At 36.2% G+C, this 21,890-nt stretch overlaps 1 protein-coding gene across 1 annotated transcript in view; it reads left to right on the top strand.

Moving 5' to 3' along the window:
* Positions 1 to 17,031, top strand: part of LOC132490968 (multidrug resistance-associated protein 1-like) — an 87,165-nt gene extending 70,134 nt beyond the window's left edge. Inside the window, exons 20-28 of the mRNA XM_060099795.1 lie at positions 1,508 to 1,663; positions 4,920 to 5,119; positions 6,091 to 6,217; positions 7,673 to 7,774; positions 10,251 to 10,394; positions 13,164 to 13,322; positions 14,610 to 14,776; positions 15,774 to 15,968; positions 16,309 to 17,031. Of these exons, the coding sequence (XP_059955778.1) occupies positions 1,508 to 1,663; positions 4,920 to 5,119; positions 6,091 to 6,217; positions 7,673 to 7,774; positions 10,251 to 10,394; positions 13,164 to 13,322; positions 14,610 to 14,776; positions 15,774 to 15,968; positions 16,309 to 16,447 (1,389 nt within the window). The 3' untranslated portion in view covers positions 16,448 to 17,031. The remainder of the gene's footprint in view (positions 1 to 1,507; positions 1,664 to 4,919; positions 5,120 to 6,090; positions 6,218 to 7,672; positions 7,775 to 10,250; positions 10,395 to 13,163; positions 13,323 to 14,609; positions 14,777 to 15,773; positions 15,969 to 16,308) is intronic.
* The last annotated feature ends 4,859 nt before the right edge of the window (positions 17,032 to 21,890 follow it).

Raw genomic sequence — 21,890 nt, 5'->3', positions numbered from 1 at the left:
GGATGGGTAGAGGTTTCCAGAGTGTCTCTGCTAACCTATAGGGTTTTACTCATTGTGTTTACTACTAAGTACTTGTAATTGTACTGTCCAATAAAATGTAATGCAAGCCACAGTGGTAATTTAAAATTTTCTATTAGCCACAATATAAAAGTAAAAAGAAACAGTTGAAGTAATTATTTATAATAATATGTTTTAACAGAAAATATCTGAAACCTTACTTTAAAGTATAATCAATGTAAAATTATTGATTGAATATTTTATTTTTCTCCTACAAACTCTTCAAAATCTGGTTTGTATCATAGACTTCTGTTAGATCTCAGTTTGCAGCAGCCATGTTTCGAGTGCTCAATAGCCATATATTGCTAGTGGCTTCTGTGTTAGACAGTGCATAGCCATGATCTTAAAATATGGCAATATATTTTTGTGTATATGAAAAACATTTGGTGTGGTATGGGGAAAAATGAGGATAAAACATCAAAATATAAATGAAAATACCTAGCATAATCAATTCTTGATGGAGTATTAAATCTTGCTTAATCATACCAATGTCACACTGTTCTTTGAAAGTTTATAGAAGAACTTGATCACCAGTGTTCTTTGTCTCCCAGTGGACATATCTCTATGACCCTACTAAACAACTCTCATTATTATACAGTAACATGACAAATGATTGGGTCTTGAACAGATGAGAATATGAGAAGGTGTTTTAAAGACAGGCAGGAAGTTACATATGAATATGATGCTCTTACACTATTTGGTATGTGAGATAATCAGGGAAGTCCCAAAGCAAGGCTGAGAATAAATAAAATTCTATCTCCATTCTTTATCGGTTTTGTCCTAAACTGAATAGTCCATCCCTTCAAGGTTGAGTGCCTTCCTATTCCCTGGGATCTCTAAGGTCGTACCATATACCACAAACATAGCTTTAAGTTATATGTGAACTGATGCATGACCTTCCCATGTCCTTTTCTCAGTCCTATTGTCCACCTCTATCTTTCGGTTTTTAATTTTGTAAATGAAGATTATTTTGTTTTCCTGTTTCTTCTGATATTGGCAGGATCCAGCTATCCAAGAAGGTCACTGGACATGTTCTCAGTGGATAAGAATGACCCAGGAGTGTTTTACAGTTTTTAGGGAGTGAATAATGGTAGACCAATGCCTCTGAATATCCAACTACTGGGGTTTGGACTCTTTTTTTTTTTTTTTTAACAGAGTCTGATTTCAGTCATATAAATTAAGTGCCATGTAGTTGTCATTGGGAAGTACAAATTGCTTGATCATAGACATATTGGTACTAGAACACCCTCTTAATTGTTACAGCTGAAAAATACATGGGGGTGGGCTGGGGAGGGCAAAGATCACATATTGAATAGTTAGATATTTAATAATCAGATTGTCACATCTGGGTAAATGTTTCTATTTTTACATTGAATGATATATGTCTTCTTCCCCTCATTTTAAACCATGAAAAGTTAAAAATAAAGTGACTCGATATCAAATTTTTCAGGACATGTTTATAATTGATATGCGTTTCCATTACTACTTACGGACCTGGGTGAATTGTACACTGGAAGTTATTGGAACAGTTTTGGTCATTGTGGGAGCTTTACCACTCTTCATTCTGGGGATTATTCCTTTGGTTTTCCTCTATTTCACTATACAAGTAAGTACACGGATTTGTATGTGTATTAATAATTTATAGGTTCACAGTCAAATATAGTTTCAGACCCACTTAGACTGCCTGTTAGTTAAGGTTCTCTAAGGAGCAGACATCAAGAAAGGATTAGATGTACTAGAGAATTGCTGGGGGAAATGCCTGTAAAAGATAAAGGAGAGGGAGCAAGAGAAGGCTGGGTGAGCCCTTCGACAGTGAGGCAGGTCTGCTCCCTTCAAGGGAGAAGGAAGAGGATCGGGTAGGAAAAGTCTTGGACTGCAGAACGGTTCCATAAGAGGTTTGGTTGAATGAATGGGAAGTCCACAACCAACACTGCCCAGTGGATGCTCCCACGTGACCCCTGAATGGGCTTGTTTTAGCACCCCTGCCATGCTCTGTCTTTGCCTGGGAGCCACCTGTGGGAAAAATGGCCTTCATTCTACTATAGTAGTGGATTTGGAGGGGCAGCGGCTGGGCTGTCAGTTCAGCAGCTATGGGCCCTGCAACAGGAGAACTGAGTTGTGCATTTTTATGGCCACCATAAAACCTAGGTGTTGTTTACATTTTAGCAGAAAGTTAATTTGCTTGAAGATCCAAGAGAGAAGCACATATTGCCTTTTGCCCTGTTATCCCTGCTATCAACAAACTATTGCTTGAAGAACTACAACAGATCTCTCATGATATGTATATATCCTTATATTCCAATTAAAATGTGGTCAACTGGGGGCTTCCCTGGTGGCGCAGTGGTTGAGAGTCTGCCAATGCAGGGGACAGGGGTTCGTGCCCCGGTCTGCGAAGATCCCACATGCCGCGGAGCGGCTGGGCCTGTGAGCCATGGCCACTGAGCCTGCGCATCCGGAGCCTGTGCTCCACAATGGGACAGGCCACAACAGTGAGAGGCCCGTGTACCGCAAAAAAAAAAAAAAATGTGGTCAACCAATTTGAATTCCAAAGTTATGTCACTGTGAGGCTGTAGTGTAAAAACAAAATTTCTTAACACATATTCAAATTAAATATAAAAGTTTTTTGAGGCTCTTTATACAAAAGGATGCAGTTCTTGTAGTTTAATATTTTCTCAACCTAAGTTTTCACATTCATATTGGAGTTTAATTTGTCCAACCAGGATGTTAATCATTTGCTCATTTCTACACCTGTACTATCATTATTCCTCCTACTTCCTATGCTGTCCCTCTTCTCCCTGCCTGTCTGGATCTTACTCACCCTTCATGCATAGGTTATATTCTACTTTCTGTGTGAAGCATTCTCTACCAAAGTAGGGCAAAGAGATATGACTCATGTAGGTATTATGGATTTATTATACTGCTAGTATTATAGGCTTTTTTTGTTTGTTTGTTTGTTCTTGTTGTCATTTTATTTATTTATTTATTTACTAGACCAAAAATTGTCTCCTCAATGTGATTGTAAGTCCTCTGGGGCAGACACTATGTCTTATAATTAGAAAAAAAAAATCAAGAAATTGTGGAATGGAGTTGAGGATCAATTGTGTCTGCTTACAAAAACAAAAACAACAAAACATATCACAAGTGACAGTCTTGTGTCTGGTGCACTATAAAAGGGTGTCTAGGAGTGGAAAAGAGCCTAGAAACCATGTCTTGTTAGGGGGAACTTTATAGGGTGAGCCCTGAATGAAGATTCAGGAGCCTCAAATTACTTTTCTGACTCCTGTGTTTGGTATATCACTTTCTTTTCCAGGCTTCATCTCTTTTCCCTGTAAAATAAGAGGTTCGCTTTAGGTCAGTGCTACTCAAAGTGTGGTCCCTGGACCCATGGGCCTATAGAATCAGAATCTCTTTTTAAAAAAATCACATTTTACAACCAACATATATACAATTTTTATTTGTTAATCATACCCTAATACAGCAGGGGGAAATAAAGAATTTCTCACAGAAGTCTGTGTTTTTAAAATCCTTCTGGTAATTTTTACTAAAGTATGAGAAGCACTGATTTAAATCAAATGTTCTGAAGCTCAATGCTCTGGTCAGTTTCATGGAAGGACCCCAGGGCTTCTATAATTCATTGAACTTTTATGAAACTACCTTTGAGACAATCTCTTAAGTCCCCTTGCAGGTTCAGAATGCCGTAATCATTTGTATTCTCTAGAGCACTTAGCAGAGAGCAGAGCTTGTAAACTGTAAGCTGACAGGCCACATGTAGCTTCAGGTACGTTTTAGCTTAGCTTGCTTAATGTTTTTACCAAAATGAAGAGATTTTTAAAATTAGAAATTTTACATAAAATTCCAGATCTGAAGATTTTCATGAAAAAAAATTGCAAGATGTAGCAAACTCTTTATTTTCATTTCCAGTTTGTAGCAATTATGTGGGGCTGATGAAGGATGGTCCAGTTAACTCAGGGCACATTCCCTCCAGCTCTCCAGTCTCCACCCATCCCAGCTGTCCTCAGCCCAAGTCAGAGGGGAAGTAGTCAATTATAATTGTGGCCACGTTGGGTTTTTTGGTAGAAAAAAATAAAGAAAATTTTTTCCGTAACTATATTTAGGTACAAAAATACTACTGTTTGTACATTTGGTTGGCTTCCTTCATTTAATGGGTTAACCACCTGGCCACACTTCCAACATGTAACATAGAGTTTTTTCCACAGTCGGTACTCAATAATGGGTGTTTGAGAGCATTATCAAAGTGAAATTTTGCCCAGTTATGTTCTAGTTGTGCTATCCAGAATTTGGGGTTTTTACTGTTACAAAGGTGCATTCGTTTCCTGGGGCTCCTGTAACAAACTTGGTGGCTTAAAACAACAGACATTTTATTCTCTCACCGTTCTGGAGGCCAAAAGTCCAAAATCCAGGAGTAGGCAGGGTTGGCTTCTTCTGGAGGCTCTGAGGGAGCCTCTGTTGCATGCTTCTCTCCTAGCTTCTGATGGCTGTCAGAGACCCCTGGCATTTTCCTTGACTCCTAGGTCCATCACTCCAGTCTCGTCTTCACACGGCTTTCTCCCTGTGTCTGTGTCTTCTCCTTTTCTATTTTTTATAATGACACTCAGATTGTATTTAGGGCCCACCCGAAATCCAGGACGATCTCATCTCAAGAACTTTAATGACATCTGCAAAGGTCCTATTTCCAAATAAGGTCACGTTCACAGGTACTGGAGGTTAGAACTTGAACTTATCTTTTGGGGGCTGCTCTTTAGTGACACAAGTATCCACTACACAAGGGTCTTGCCATTTTCAAACTATTGAAGCAATTTTGGCTACACCTTCCCAACCGCCTCTTTCTGTTTTCCTTTTAGAGGTACTACATGGCAAGCTCTCGGCAGATTCGGCGGCTGGCAGGAGCATCTCGCTCTCCTGTCCTTTCCCACTTTAGCGAGACTCTACTTGGGGTGTCCACTATCAGGGCATTTGGACATGAACAGAGGTTCATCCAGCAAAACAAAGAGGTGGTGAATGAGAATTTGGTCTGTTTCTACAACAATGTGATTTCGAACAGGTAAGTCATCTCCACATACCCAGTTCAGGACTAGTCTCTTCTTGGATATTTTGTTCACTAACTTCTAAACAGAAAGTGTTTTTTGTTTGTTTGGTTTTTTGTGGTACGCGGGCCTCTCACTGTTGTGGCCTCTCCCGTTGTGGAGCACAGGCTCTGGACGCGCAGGCTCAGCGGCCATGGCTCACGGGCCCAGCCATTCCGCGACATGTGGGATCTTCCCGGACCGGGGCACGAACCCGTGTCCCCTGCATCGGCAGGCGGACTCTCAACCACTGCGCCACCAGGGAAGCCCCAGAAAGTGTTTTTAATGATATTTCATCAAAAATATTAAAGCCTTAAATATTTCTAGTATTTAATATACATTTAAGTTAAAGTGTATCTATTTATGTCCGTATGAATAGTACATGCTACTTTACGTGAAAATAAGGTCCCACGTTTTTTGAAGGTTATACAGGATGCTATTAGAATTAGTAAAGGTGTGACTCTTTGTTGTATTTTATATTTGTAGAATGGATTTTCTTTGCAAACAATAATCTATAATATTTTGAATTTGAAGCTATGCATTTCACATAGAGGAGAAAAAAATAAAACATTAAATAGTAGTTGGGCACATGTTAACTTTTAGTGACTAATTTTATCATATAAAAAACGTGTATGTAATCAGAAAGGTAAGTGATTTTCCAATGGGATTTTAAGATAAATGCATCATTTCAGTTGATGTTCTTTTCTTTTGATTTTTAATTCTGATTAAGTTTCAAAGCAAAGTTCTGCAAAAGTAAAGTGTATTTTTATGCAGAGAAATCCTTTACTCTATCATCACTGCAAAAATCCTGTTTGATTGAGTTCTAAGTAAGTGTGAAAAAAGAGAATGCAGCTATTGATATTTACTTCTTCATTTTTCAGAGGAGAGTTCATACTAAGTGCACCAAAACTTTTGCATCTCAGTTCAGGAGTATTTTCCATTATTACAGGTGGCTGTCTGTTAGACTTGAATTTCTTGGCAATTTAATGCTGTTCTTTGCTTCACTGCTTGCTGTGCAGGCTGGCAATTCTATGGATTCAGCAGTAGTTGGTTTGTCCATATCCTATGCCTTAAATGTAAGTAATAGTGATTTTGTGGTATATGATATGTTTATAATCCAATTAATTAAGCTCTCTTCTCCTTTTCCTTTCTGAATTATAGATTGTATAACTAAGTAATGAGAGACAAATCTGGATTACCCTGGAGGCTCATTTCTTTTTTTTTTTTTGCTACCAGCAAAAGAGCTAGCTCAGTATTTCTAAGTTAGCTCACAGAGAAAACAGGCTGATACCCAAGGCACAGTGTTAGAGGATCCAGGAAACTCCTGCTGTTGCATCATTACCCAGAAGTTTCCTGTTTTCCTATCCTTATAGAGTTATAAAGTATAACAGGGATAGGCCCCTCTTTACTGTGGCCTGTCCATCCGGTTTGCCCAAACTAAGCAGAGAGATAATGCAAGTTCTGGGGAGAATATATGCTCTGCTTGTAATTTTTTTCCTAATAAACCCTATTTTATATGATACTGCAAACTGCTAGTGTTATGACTGTGTGCAAGTCCCCTTAGTAAAATAGAAAATGTATCAAACTGCTTAATATAATTCCATATTATTTAAAAGATGGGTCTACATGATTTGGGTACATGCCCTTAGTCCCTTACCTAAAAACCTCAAGTCAGTTGCATTTCAGAATTCAGAACTTAGGCTTCTAGAAAGGAAATATAATACATTTAACACACACACACACACACACACACACACATATATATATATATATATATATATATATATATATATACACACACACAAATAAATATATCAATATGTATGTATGTATGTATGTATGTATATATGCAGGGCCTGGGGCAGAACTCTGTAATCAAACTATTTGTTCTGCAGTGAAATATGTGAATGTACATCCTAAGTGGGTTAAATCAACACTTTAAGGAGACCCACATCAGTTCAGTCAGGTCGGCCATCAAATGGTTTAGCACCAAACTCAAGAAAAATCTGAATCGTGAGAGTTTTGTGACTTTCAGAACTAGATTTGAAGTTACAACCTTGGGGAACTTATATTTAGGGGTAAGTTGCATGAGAAAAAAGTAGAGTTTGGGGGGAAAAAAGGAGACAGGAGTAGTCAGAAAATTCCTTCTAATGGAAGCTGGTAAAGAATGCCAAAGGTAACATTGTGTACAAACTTTTTCCTCACTTAGGATGTACATTTCTTAAGGCATATCCCATCAATCTTGGTATTCATCATTTCTTACACCAAGTATGTTCTCCTTTAATGTATGTTGAACTATATTCATTCCATCTTCTGAGAAATAATCATTGTTTATGATATTAATGAATTTAACAAACTTAAAGAAGCACATATGTGTGTCTAAGAATAAATATGCTTACTTCTAAAGTTGTTAAATAATTCTAAGAAATAAAATATATGAAAATTCTGAAAAATGAAGCTTTATAAAGTATTATTAATAGTATATAAAAGACTGATACTCATTCATTAAGCTCTTGGTTTTTCACCTCCAGATTACTCAATCTCTCAATTTTTGGGTAAGGAAAGCATGTGAAATTGAAACCAATGCAGTTTCCATTGAAAGAGTTTGTGAATATGAAAATATGGATAAAGAGGTAAGCACTTCTAAATAATAAATGGATGCAGAATTAAGATATTGTAATACACCTTGAACTGACATCTTAAAAATCAGTTTTGAACAAAACCTGCATTTCCAAATTTTTGCTGTAATATTTTGCATTTCGACGAAATTAAAATTCAATCTATTGTAAAATGCACCATTATTTTAAATAATCACTAAAGTAGAAAAAAAACACTGCTAATTAAATTAGGACTGTTCATCAATTATAAGATATTCCATTTCAGTATTGTTATAAAAATGAAATATGAGCACCTGTTTGTTTGTTTGTTTTTTGCGGTATGTGGGCCTCTCACTGTTGTGGCCTCTCCCGTTGTGGAGCACAGGCTCCGGACGTGCAGGCTCAGCGGCCATGGCTCACGGGCCCAGCCGCTCCGCGGCATGTGGGATCTTCCCAGACCGGGGCACGAACCCGTTTCCCCTGCATCGGCAGGCGGACTCTCAACCACTGCACCACCAGGGAAGCCCCTGAGCACCTGTTTTTAAGGGGCACAGTGATCTGTCCCCTACCAAAGTAAAGTAAAATATGCAATCTATGATTATAACTTTGTAAAGATTTTACATTGAGAAAAGTGTCTTAATGCAGTCACCTCATAATTATTTACAGTCTGATTGTCCAATTTCAAAATTAACTACGCCTTTACTGCTTATACCTTCTGTCCCATTTACTCATCATTAACATCTCTGTGGATGAGAAGGAGAAGGAGAATAAATCAGTCTTCTTTGTTCCTTTTAATTAACTATAATTTGGGAGAGAGAGGAATTAGACTATAGACAGAGTATAATGTTAGCATTATCTACATATTTTACTAATCTAGGGTACTTCTGTCTCCCAGTTCCATGAATTAACAGGGCAGATGATAAAGGGTATATGCTGAATTTCTGTGTCTTCTTCAATCCATTTATAAAGGTATCTAAATCTTCGTGAAACTTTCCTCTTTTGCTTGTAACTCTGAAGAAGAAGTGTTCCTCCTCCAAATAAAGACCTACAAATTTCCAGTTGTATTTTGGAAACATCTCCTCATATCTTTTCTCAGACCTTATTCCATTAACCACCTTCTCTAATTCCTAATTTCAGCACCCCAATCCCTTTACTCCTTTCAGCCTATAAATATAGTAAAATATTTTCTGCATACTCCAACTCCTACCTAAACTTTGAATCTTCCTCTAGGTTATTCCCTGGGTCTTACCTTCCTTTTTCATACACATTTCACAAAAGATTAGTCTACCTTCACAATCACAATCACAGTTACCAATATTTAGTTTGTTCAGCTTATTGCCATGTAATGACTACTATAAAAATTGTATCATTTTCTATATTTTCTAAATCTTTTGCTATTAATATATGTTTTTTTTCATTTTGAAAAAAGGACAATAAAATGTGTGTGCACACACAAGCACATACACATTTAAAAAAATCATCTTTATGTAATTTGATGCAAGTTGTAACAGACACCATTGCAAAAACTCTTGATGTAGAAAGAAGTAAATGTATCCAAATGACCCCTATTTACTCCTCTATAGCCCTGGTTCTCTGCTCCTCTTTACAGCAGAATTCTTGGGAATAGTTCCTGTACTTGCTCTCTCTAATTCCTCTTTTCTCATTTTTTTCTGGACCCTCTTTCACACAGGCTTTAAATCCTACCACTTCACTGAGCCTGCCCTAGTCAAGATCACCAATGGTAGCCTCTAAGTCTTCACTTTACCTGGCCTATCATTTGACACTTGTGATCACTCCCCCTCATGAAAACACTTCACCTCACTGGTGGGGCACCACAGTCTTCTGTGTGTTCTTCTATCTCCTGCTTTTCCTCCAGTGTTCCAGAGTCAGGCCTCAGTCTCAGGTCCTCAGCATATGCAGTTAGTCTCCTTTACCTGGAAAGGGTTTCCTCTGATATCCACATGATTTGTTTCCTGACCATGTCCAGTTAAGCCTTTTCTAACCACCCTGCTTCAAATTACACCAACCCTGCCTATTTCCTGACTTCCAAAGCTTTATCATCAACTAACATTCTGCCTAGGCTATATGGTGCTTTTTGTCTCTCCTCACCAGCATGCATGCTCCATAAGGGCAAGAATTATTTGTTTTTCTCACTGCTAAATCACCAACAACTAAAGCATTAACTGGTACAGTAAACACTCAGTATTTGGGAAATGAATAAATGACAAACTGTCCTCCTCTCAGCTAAAATTTCAGGTTACCTTCAGCTCCTTTATAAGGTTTTAGATTTTTCTTAATAACTTAATAGAAGATGGGAAGCCTCTTTATGTGTAAAAATTTATTTCTAAGATTTTGGTATTTTTTAAAAGTGTTTTCAGAAAAATCATAATGTTTACAAATGTCTTTCATCATTTTTGTTTTATCACTTTTGTTTATATGCATGAGAATTATTTTGATTGGGGGAGATATTTTTATTGTAATTATAATTTAAAAAATATTTCTTTGTTTTAAGGCACCCTGGATAATGTCTAAAAGGCCTCCATCACAATGGCCCAGTAAAGGGATAGTGGAATTTGTTAATTATCAGGCACGATACCGAGATGATCTTGGTTTAGCATTACAAGATATCACTTTCCAGACTCATGGGGAAGAGAAGGTACCATATATATTTTATAAGTCTCACTTTACCTTTCATCTGAGTATATTTATTGTTAAGGCCAAAGTATACTGTGATATTGAATATAAGATGGTCATTTGTTCAAATTTCATATAAAAGTAATAAAGACATGTGGTTGGTTTGTACAGAATAAGTTTTTCCTCTATCAACAAAAATATATATTTTAAGCTGTTCATAATCTATTGTGAAACATGATTTTACTATTTTTTAGCTTTATTGAGGTAAAATCAACAAATAAAAATTATATTTTTTAGGGTGTACAGTGTGATAGTTTGATATACATATATTGTGAAATGATTATCATAACCTTAAGAACACTTAAGATCTACTCTCTGGGCTTCCCTGGTGGCGCAGTGGTTGAGAGTCCACCTGCCGATGCAGGGGACGCGGGTTCGTACCCCGGTCCGGGAAGATCCCACGTGCCGTGGAGCGGCTGGGCCCGTGAGCCATGGCCGCTGAGCCTGCGCGTCCCGTCCGCAACGGGAGAGGCCACAACAGTGAGAGGCCCGCGTACCGCAAAAAAAAAAAAAAAAAATCTACTCTCTTAGCAAATTTCAGTATTATTAATTATAGTCACCATGCTGTGCATTAGATACCTAGAACTTATTTGCCTTATAACTGAAAGTTTGTACCCTTTGACCAACATCTTCCCATTTTCCCCACCCTTCAATCCCTGGTAACCTTTTGTTTGACGTTTTGACGTTTTTAGATTCCACATTTAAGTGAGATCATACAATATTTTTCTCTGTCTGGCTTCTTTTACTTAGCATAATGTCCTCGAGGTTCACCATGTTACCACAAATCACAGGATTTTCTTCATTTTGATGCAGGATTATATATATGTTTATATACATATATATTTTTTCTTTATCCATTCATGCATGGCATACACTTAGGTTGGTTCCATATCTTGGCTACTGTGAATAACGTTGCAATGAACTTGGGAGTGCAGATTCCCCTTCATCATACTAATTTCATTTCCTTTGGCTATATACCCAGTATTAGTATACTTTATTTTTACGTCCTCTAGTAAGTAAAGTACAACAATAAGACAGTAAGATAATATATAGTTACCTATACAGTAAATACATCGGAGAGAATATTTGTATAGTCAGTGACATCATGTTTTCCAAGACCATTAGTGAAATGGGAAAATGCTTGAGATGTAATTTAGTTGATAAAAACTATATACGAAACTATTGATAGTATATCATTTTTGTGTTTTAAACAAGCAAACATATACACATTAGCAAAAATCCTAGAAGAACAGTTACAAAGCATAAACACTGATTCTCTCTAGGTGATGGGATTTTAGATGATTTTTGCTTCTATATTTTTCCCACATTTTTCAAAATATTTTATGAAAACATATTATTATCCTGCCTAATCAGATTGATATTTTACAAATCAGTAAAAGTAAAAAAACATTTTAATTAACAACAATGTTCCATTTTCCCTTTTTCAAAAACCTGCCTTTGGTATCTCCAAACACCTCCTTTTCTAACCCTCTAAACCAGGTCCACTGCAGTGACATCAAGGACAAAAATATTTTTGGAACAAATGAAATCATTGTGGAATTTTAATTATTCTAATGAATTCAACATACTCCTGTTTTTTCTGATGTATAATAGTAGTATGTCAGATTTAAGATTTAAGATCTTTAATTAGGGCAAACCAGCCACCATAATCTTCTCTCTGCCCAAAGTTCTACTAACACCAAGACACAAATCAGCACCCAAAAGAGGTTGCTTTAGTTTTCATGGCCAAAGGAACACATGCAATCACTGGATGTTTATGACAAGCTGATTATTTAGTCCAAGAGTCCAAAATACTCAGACATTATCTGTGACCACCCTTAGTGGTTTTGATGCAGTAGTTGTTTTGATACACCAAGGAAATTTGCAGGCATTCCTTTAGATTTTTTAGCCTATCTAAGCAAAGGGTTCCAGTCCCCTGTTTGTTTGCTTGTTTGTTTTGGGGGAGGGATGGTAGAGAAGCCTCATTTTGAAAGTCTCAGGAAAACAACCCCATTATCAGTCTCTTTTTAAACCACACCCTTAATGGCTAGTTTAGGGATGGTTCAGGGATGATCCACTCTTCCTGGGGCTGCTAATGTGCTCTAATTAGGTGGTAAGTAAATTACTCAAAACTGGAGGAAAGGGACTTCCCTGGTGGCGCAGTGGTTAGGAATCCGCCTGTCAATGCAGGGGACACGAGTTCGAGCCGTGGTCCAGGAAGATCCCACATGCCGCAGAGCAACTAAGTTCGTGTGTCACAACTACTGAGCCTGCAGTTTAGAGCCTGAAAGCCACAGCTACTGAGCCTGTGTGCCACAACTACTGAAACCTGTGCGCCTAGAGCACATGCTCTGCAACAAGAGAAGCCACCGCAATGAGAAGCCCGCGCACCGCATGGAAGAGTAGACCCTGCTCGCCGCAACTAGAGAAAGCCTGCGTGCAGCAATGAAGAAGCAATGCAGCCAATAAATAAATGAATAAATAAAAATTAAAAAAAAAAAAAACTGGAGGAAACACACATATTAGCCCAAGCCTCTCCAGTGAGTAAGGAGTGTCTGGATAAAGACTCATCCTTGCAAGTCACGTTAAGTCTTCCATGACAGTCAATGTTATTCTGGTTGGCAAAATTAAATTCTTCTGACCTGACACATAATGTATTTGTTGTCAGTACCAAGGTCCCCTTCCCTTACAAAAAGTACAATGTAAACTGTTTATGATAATTTCATTACAGATTGGAATTGTGGGACGAACTGGAGCAGGCAAATCAACACTATCAAATTGCCTGTTTAGAATTGTAGAAAGATCAGGAGGCAAAATTATTATTGATGGAATTGACATATCTACAATTGGGCTTCATGACCTTCGTGGCAAACTTAATATTATTCCACAGGTAAAGACTGTTTTCTCGTTAGTCTTTCTTAACTCCCTCTAGGGAAACTTCATCTTTTGTTCCATTTTATTTTGTTTTTGTTTTAATTTTTTTTTAATATATTCCTTTCAAGCATACACATTCATTTTGGTGAGCCAAATTATTTTAAAGGTATTATGAAAAATAACTATGTAATTAAATCCTATTAAACACTCTAAATCTGAAGTGTTCTCCCTATGTGCATTTATCTGTTTGAAAAACTATGTTGCTTTGCAAGTTTCCTTCATAATAGTAAATACAAATAAAATTCAAATGTAGAGATCAGGCTGAAACACATTGGTATTTTTGGGAAGAAAAAAACAATTACTGAGGTTTTTGCTTAGTTGGTAATTTGAATGTAGGATTTTGATTCTTTTGACTTGAGGTTTAGAAATATTGAAAAAATGAAAAGAACAATAATGCAGTTAGATCTCTTTTCAAGCCCTTTGATTTTTCCACCTGTGGCATCAGAGGAACTTGATCATTAACAAGTATGCAAATTGGCTCAATAATATGCCTCTGCAGTCAAAGATGACTTTATTCAGTTGTGTTTGAGAGAGTTAAGCTGAGCATTTATGAAATATCTTTATATTATTCTTTAAAAATATCTTAAAATACTATCATCTCTTTGTCATAGTGTTTAAACACATACTTACATTCATGAATTTACTTCAAAACAAATTTGAGTAAAATCTGAAATTCTGACAGGGGTAAAATTGACTGGAGAAAAGAAACAGTCATTGCTCTCTTATAAATCAAAACAGGTGTAGTAAAATACAGTTTCACTAGACATGTCAGTGTATTGGAAAAAGCGTGGACTTGTCGTCTTTGAACTCTACTTGAGCACTTACTTTCTGTGTGTCCTTGGACGAGAGCTTTTTAAAACCTCCAGTTCACTATCTGCCAAATGAAGATATTTACTTCTATCTTTCTGGCTTGGTGGGCTGATAGATAATATTATATACATAGTACAGATTACATTTATTCAATTATTTTCTGTATTATATTATATCCCTGACTAAAGGGCAGCTACCATCATCATTAGTATCGTGGATGTGATCGACATTATTAATAAGAGGATGAGAAAGAATCAGGAAGCTTATAATGATTTAATCTAATTTGCAACTTATTCTGATTTTCTTCTTCTTTGGGGTTCAATATAAAATGAATTTGATAACTATTTAGTTTTGATTATTTTGTTTTTTCCTTATTTAATGTACACATGCCTCATGTGACAGTAAGATTACTGGTGACTATTTTATTCTCTAGGACCCTGTTTTATTTTCTGGAACCCTTCAAATGAACCTGGACCCCCTAGACAAGTATTCTGATGGCGAGCTATGGGAGGTGCTGGAACTATGTCGCTTAAAAGAGTTTGTGCAGTCCCTTCCCAAGAAGCTGCTGCATGAAATTTCAGAGGGTGGTGAAAACCTCAGGTAAGCTGCTAAGAGCAGAACTTGCCCAGGTTATTCATTCAGGGCTTTTTAGAAACGAGTTGGCCTCAAAAGGAAGTCACTCCTGAGCTACCATGGATTTTGTCTGGCCTGTTCAAAGCACACCATTGTTGATTTCTCCTAGGGAAGACAGACAAGGAATAAATAAAATGATAGCCACTGGCTGGGAAACTGCTGGTGAAGGGAGACAAAGGGGAAAAAGAGGAACAATGCAGTATGAAAAGTCAATATTTAATTGAATCTTCTTTTGCAAAGACTCCTACTCTAATAGCTTTCTTCCTAAAAAAAATGTTGTAAGGGCTACTTTGATGTTTGATGTCTTAGGATAGTCCCTTTATGTGATCAGAGACCTAAGGGAAATCAGTTAGACCCTCTCTGTACTGGAGAGACACAGCCTGTATGACTCAGCCTCTTCTTTGTTTACTCTCTCCTCGCTTTCTCTGTTTCTGCCACCTTGGCCTCCTTGGTTCCTTGCTGTTTCATGAAGATGCCAGGCCAGTTCCTGCCTGCCTCAGGAATTTTACATCTGGCAATCACTTTGCCAGGAACAAGTTCCCATTGGAAATCTTCAGGACTCACTTTCCACTTCCTTCAGGCCTTGAATTTAAAGGCATCTTCTCAGTGAGGATTATTTTGGCATGCCCATCTAAAATACCCACCCCGTACCCACATTTTACACCCTCCCTTTCCGTACGTTCGAATTCTTCTCATTACTATGCATTTTGCTCATTTATCTTTATTTTTGTCTCCCCATGTAAACACACAGACAGAGCCTTTTGTCTGTTTAATTCATTGTTCTATTTGCAGAACTTGGACCAGAGTCTGGCATATAGTAATCACTCAGTGAATATTTCTTAAAGAAAAGAATGAATGAATATGCGGGTTAGGAAGAGAATAACAGTATAATTAGAATTTTAGAACAGGAAGTGTGTGACCATAAAATCCACTGTGGAAATCATTTTACTATTTTTTATAACAGTGTTGGACAGAGACAGCTTGTCTGTCTTGCTCGCGCTTTGCTGAGAAAAACGAAAATTCTCATCTTGGATGAGGCAACAGCTTCCATCGATTTTGAGACTGATAACTTGGTGCAGACCACAATCAGGAAGGAGTTTTCTGATTGCACCATCCTGATGATTGCTCACAGACTGCATTCTATCATTGATTCAGACAGGTATGCTTTATTTGTTTTCAGAAATAAACCAGTTTCTACAGAGATACCTACTGAACATATGAAACACATTAATTACTTGCCACTAATAAAGGATTTTATCTGTGCTGAGAGATACAAAATGTCCCCTAATAGTATGGAAGATATTTTCCAAAATAATTAGAGGAATTTGTTAATGCTCAAAGAATATTAGAAAACTTGATATATTTCCTGGGTTAAATAGTACATTTATTTTGTACTGACATGACTCATACAGTAATTTAAACTTTACGGTAGCAAGAACAAGAAGGGTGAACTGAAACCTGATTATAGGTTACCTGACTGGATTCTTTTCACATTGCAGGGTGCTTGTTCTAGACTCTGGAAGGATTACACAATTTGAAACGCCACAGAATTTGATACACCAGAAAGGACTTTTCTTTGACATGCTAACAGAAGCAGGAATAACACAAGACTCAGGGACAAAAAGTAAATACTTCTAGTTGTATATTGATTATACCAAATAAAAAAATAGTATTTGAAAAAATAAAGACAGGGGAGAAATGCAGAAAAGCAGGCCCCTAGCTACATGTTAACACAAACAGAGATAAGCACCATAGCTCTAACCATAATGGGCCGTACCCAACCTTCTTTCTTCCATTCATTCCCTTGAGAATATCTGCCTTTCCTCATTGCCCAAAGTGCTAAATGCCATTTATCCCTTAAGTCTCTGACTGTGTTCAGGAGTCATCTTCTGCACAAAGCATCGCTTGATTTTTCCCTTCACTCCCCTGTCTGATCCACATGCCCTTTTTCTGTCCTCTGAGTAGCCCTGTGTGCATACCTTTGTCATGGCAGGGACCATACTCTATTTAAATTCTTTTAGGCTGCCTCTCCTTAAAGCTACTTGAAGGCAAGTGCCCAGTTTACTGTTTTTGTGTGTTAGGTTCCTAGCATAGTACCTTTCAGATTGTTGATACTCCACAAACATTTGTAGAATGAATGATTAGGCATTTTAGAGTAATATTATACAGGCACCTATATACATATGTAATAACTTTTGAGTTATTTTACAGTATATAAAATTATGGAGGAATCACAGAAAAACATATTGAGTTATGCAGCTGCTTTTTGGAAAGAGTAATTATATGTTAAGTGAATTTTATAAAATAAAATTTTGCTTTATTTAAAAATAATATTTTATAATATTTTTACTATTTACTTTGAGTAAAAAAGTCTATATTTTCTATGGAACATCATTTTTTGGCTTGATTAACCTCAGTGAGTTATATATCAGATGGTATACATTCACAAGTAATTGTTGATTTGTAGTACTAATTATATTTTGAAGGGCTTTTTCATTTGGTAGTTTTATGTAATAGAAGCAACATTATTTCTCTGAATTGCCATTCAGATTTGAAGTTTTCAAACTTCAATGGTATTTTCCTTTCAAGATGATTTTAATAAAATATTTTAACATGTTAAGACTCATCAGCCATTTCTTTTATCCTCTTTTTCTCATTCCTATGCAACAACTTTGTACAACCTTGCTTCATCCCCTAAGGGTATTTATGAAAATTTACCGTAAATTCTAAAACCCTATATTATCTGAAGCTTCATTCCTTAAAATGTAAGCTACTGAAAGTGTTGTCCTGTCTTTGCAATTCCTGTAGTACCTACCACTATGTTTTGTACTCAGTAGGCATTGAATAAATATCTATTGAAATCCATTAAGAAAGGGAACTGGATATTTCATTAATATCAGTTAAAATTTATGTTTTGGCCTCTTTACACATGTAGTAAATCAATCAGAGACACTGCATAATTTAGAAATCTAATGGGAAATCAACAGTCACCTGGATAAATTGTGGTATCTTCATACAGTGGAATTCTATACAGCTATGAGAATGAATGAACAAATGCTACAGGCAACAACACCGATGAATCTCACAAACATAATGTGGTGTGAAAGAAAACACAAGGGACTTCCCTGGTGCCACAGTGGATAAGACTCCATGCTCCCAATGCCAGGGGCCCGGGTTTGGTTCCTGGTCAGGGAACTGGATCCCACATGCATGCCGCAACTAAGAGTTCATGTGCCACAACTAAGGAGCTGTGTGCTGCAACTAAGGAGACCACAAGCTGCAACAAAGAGCCTGCCTGACACAACTAAGACCCCATGCAACCAAATAAATAAAATTTTTAAAAACCTATAAAAAAGAGAAGTCAACCACAAAAGCATATTCTTATATGATTCCATGATTCTATTGATACAAAAGGTTTGGTTTTTTTTTTTTTAAAAAAAGGAGAAACTATACTCCTAGAAGTTGGGATACTGGCTACTCTTGGTGGTGATGGGTAATGATTGAAAGGGTGAACAAGGTGGGCTTCTGGGAAATGATTATGTTCTGTTTCTTGATCTGGGTCTGAGTATTTGTTCAATTTGTAAAAATCATCAATCTGTATACTTAGGATTTGTGAAAATATAGATAGATAGTTATAGCTATATATATACATAGATATCTCATGTATAATATAGTTAAATAAAGAGTAAAAAGAAAGAAAAAGTAAAATAAATTAGTCATTTAAAATGACTAAGCCAAAAATACTCAATATAATATTATTGTGTTTAAAAAAATCAATATTTCATTCTCATTTTTATTATGTACATCGTTTGTTTAATCACTGAAGTGCTCTTTGAAACAAAGTGCAGGATACTTAAAATGACTGGATTATAGAGAAGTAGTAAATTTGAATTAAAAAAACCTTTTAATTCAATGATTTATTTATTTCAAAATTTAAACTTCAAAATATATTAAGAAAATAATTATTATCATTTGGATATGCAGAAATATTTACCTTAGCTGATAGAAGGAAAATCCTAAGAAGCATTAGGTTGAATTCTTTTAGGATGAGAATATTTATTACTGAAAGCCCACTAATGCCAAGTAATGTGCAAGGCACTGGAATAAGTTATTACTTTCAATTCTCAATAAAGAATATAAGAAAGTTATTACTGCCTGCCCTATTTTACCAAATATGATAAGATACCAAGAGGATCTTGGCCAATAAAATGTAGAATCCAGGCCCACATGACTACAAAACTGATGAAGAGGCTCTTTTCAGTTCTCTAATAAGATGTCTCATTCCTGGAAGAGCCACTTAAAGAGTCCATAGTTCAAGAATGGGGGTGGGGGGAGAAGAATTTTAAACCAATAGCTGTGTAGACAAATGGAATTAAACCTTGGGGGTAGGGTGCTTCTTCAAATATAGTATTAGTTTGAGCCATATGAAATAGTCATTTTTGTAGGTAAAAAAATAGTTGAATAAGGGCAATTTCATATACTTTTAAATATAGCTTTGATATCAAAGTTAGTGTTAAGAAGATGTAATGCCGTATTTTAATACACGTCAAAATAATAAATAGTTCTAACTGGTCTAGAGGGCTTTTATTCTAGGGAAAAAATCAAGAAAATTAAAATAAGAAAATATTATAGTAGTTAAAAGAGTTCAGGATCTAGTGACAAAGTGCTTATGCTAAATCTCAACTCCACCACTTTCTAATTGTGTAAACTTGGGCAAGTTAACTTATTTCTCTGGACTTATTTGAGTGTAAGAATTTTATCTACCTCCTAAGGGTTTTTTTTCTTTGAAAATTAAATGAGATAACACAACATTTAGGATAGATAAAACACTTTCTGGAATATAGAAAACATTCAGTAACATGTTAGCAATCACTTCAGTACTAACAGTCGTATCTCCTCTCCTTGTAGTTGCAGTTTTGTGTTTACAAACAAAATCACATCATAGGACATAGTATTAAGTAAAAAAAAAAAAAGGGCAAAACTGAGCCACTGTTTATGAAAGACTATTCTATACACAGCAACAACTTGGGGATAATTGGAGATTAAAATAAGACACGGTCCTCAGGGGTGGGCAATGTGATTGATCTCAGTGAGATTAAGCGAAGTTGAGAAGGCAGAAACAGGGCAGATCTCTTTCTAGTTCCTTCCAGTTCTCCTAGTTCCCACTTTTCTAGCTGTCATTTTCCAAGCAAGTAGACCATCTGTGGAATACAGAAATCAGGACTTCTGGCTACATTATGAGCCACATTTCTGTAAATGTTTTTATGAAAATGAATACTATTTTGGTAGTTTGTATGGTGGCTGCTATTGGGTTAATGGGGCCAAGGTAACTGGTGTGAACCCAGTAAAGGCTGACTGGCTTCTCTTGATGACCACTGACTAGGTAACCAGGTTATTTACAGATCGACCAGATTTTGCACATGCTCAATAGTTATCATAGTTGATCAAAGATAGCAATATTTTATCTCTTGAGGGCAGCACAAAGAGAAAAATAAAAATGAATAGGCATATGAGTAAAGTGTAAAAATATATCATAAACTGAAAAATATTTGTGATAGTTGTGAAAAATATTTGTGAAAAATTTGAAAAATATTTTTCTAAAACACAAGGAAAATGATACATGTGCATTTTTGTGTGTCAAAGGAAGAGATACAAGATTGATTTTTGAGTTCATGTTTATAAAACTCAGCTTATCATTAATATACTTGTGAATGATTATTGGTTTACTGCTATTTTTCAACTCTTGATAGACAGAAAATGTAATGTGGTTAGCAGAGAATAAGACTAAATGAATGATTTAGAATATGTGACAGTGGAGTACCACAGGAACTAGGCCTTAATGTTAATCCAGCTTTAGTCAACACTAATTCTGTCTGAACATCTGCTTCTGGCTTTCTGTTCTGAGCGTTTGTGCAACAATTTCCAGGTATTACAGAACACCCTCTGCTTTCCCTGTATTGCTATAGCTATGACTTTACAGAGGTAATAGACAAGAATTAATGTTGGCCATGATGAGTAAGGTCTTGAAAACTGTTGTTTCATGTATTTTCTTCCACTTTTTAGTTGAATCAGTTCCTTTTTATTCCCTCTTGGCCAGAAGCAGAAGTCCAACAAATGGCAATTTGACCAAATGTTTAACCACAAAGTAAGGATCAAAAGTTTAAAAACACAAGGAAGGAAAGAAGGAAAACAAAGAAAGAAGTGTAAACAACTAAGGGGCTTGTTTTTCTTAGGTAGAAAGAAGTCCCAAGGTAGAAAGGACAAGCTGGTCAGAGCAGTTCCATAACACCAATGGCCGCTTCTACCTTTGGCTCAACCATCTATTACATGTCCATTGATTGGTAGTTGCAAACCCATTGCTTTATCTTCAGCATCATGTCTGCATTTCAAGAAGGTAGAGCAGAATTATGTCACATACCCATCCCTAGCTTCAAAATAATTTTTAAAGTAGGGGATGTCACCACTCCAAAAAAACCTGGGTTCTGAAAGTAAGAACGAATAGAAAAGATATTGCAGTAGCATTTAGCAAGGTCTGCCACCACTACTTTTTGTCGTAAAGTATTTTTCGACTATGACAAAATATTCTTAATTTAGTTACTTCGGAGACAAAAGAAGGGTAGTGGTTACAACTAATAATTAAGATCCAATTTCCAGTTTCCAATACTATATAGGTTATGTTAAGCAATTTAAGGTGGTTGGATGAACTCTTAACAGAATTGTGTGTTTGTGTGTATGTATGTATTTATGTTGTGTAAGTATGTATTTACGTTGTGTATGTATGCGTGTGTGTGTGTATATATATATATATATATATATATATATACACACACACACAGACATATATTTAGCTATAGTTATAAAGTTGTGTTATGCCATTTAAGACATTTCAGGAGGTCTTTTATGTAAGCCAAAAAATAGTTAATTCAATGAGGGGTAAGACAGATTGTATTTGTTAGTTTTTTAACATCCAAAAAACTTAATGTGAGGCAAGCTATTAATTCTTCCCAAAACTAAATAAATGCTTTACCACAGCAAATTTATTTTCTCTTATATTTCTACAGAATTCTGCAGAAGTTTTTGA

This window comes from Mesoplodon densirostris, chromosome 5, assembly GCF_025265405.1.
Source record: "Mesoplodon densirostris isolate mMesDen1 chromosome 5, mMesDen1 primary haplotype, whole genome shotgun sequence".
Classification (NCBI taxonomy): domain Eukaryota; kingdom Metazoa; phylum Chordata; class Mammalia; order Artiodactyla; family Ziphiidae; genus Mesoplodon; species Mesoplodon densirostris.
This window is presented reverse-complemented; position numbering and strand designations above follow the sequence as displayed.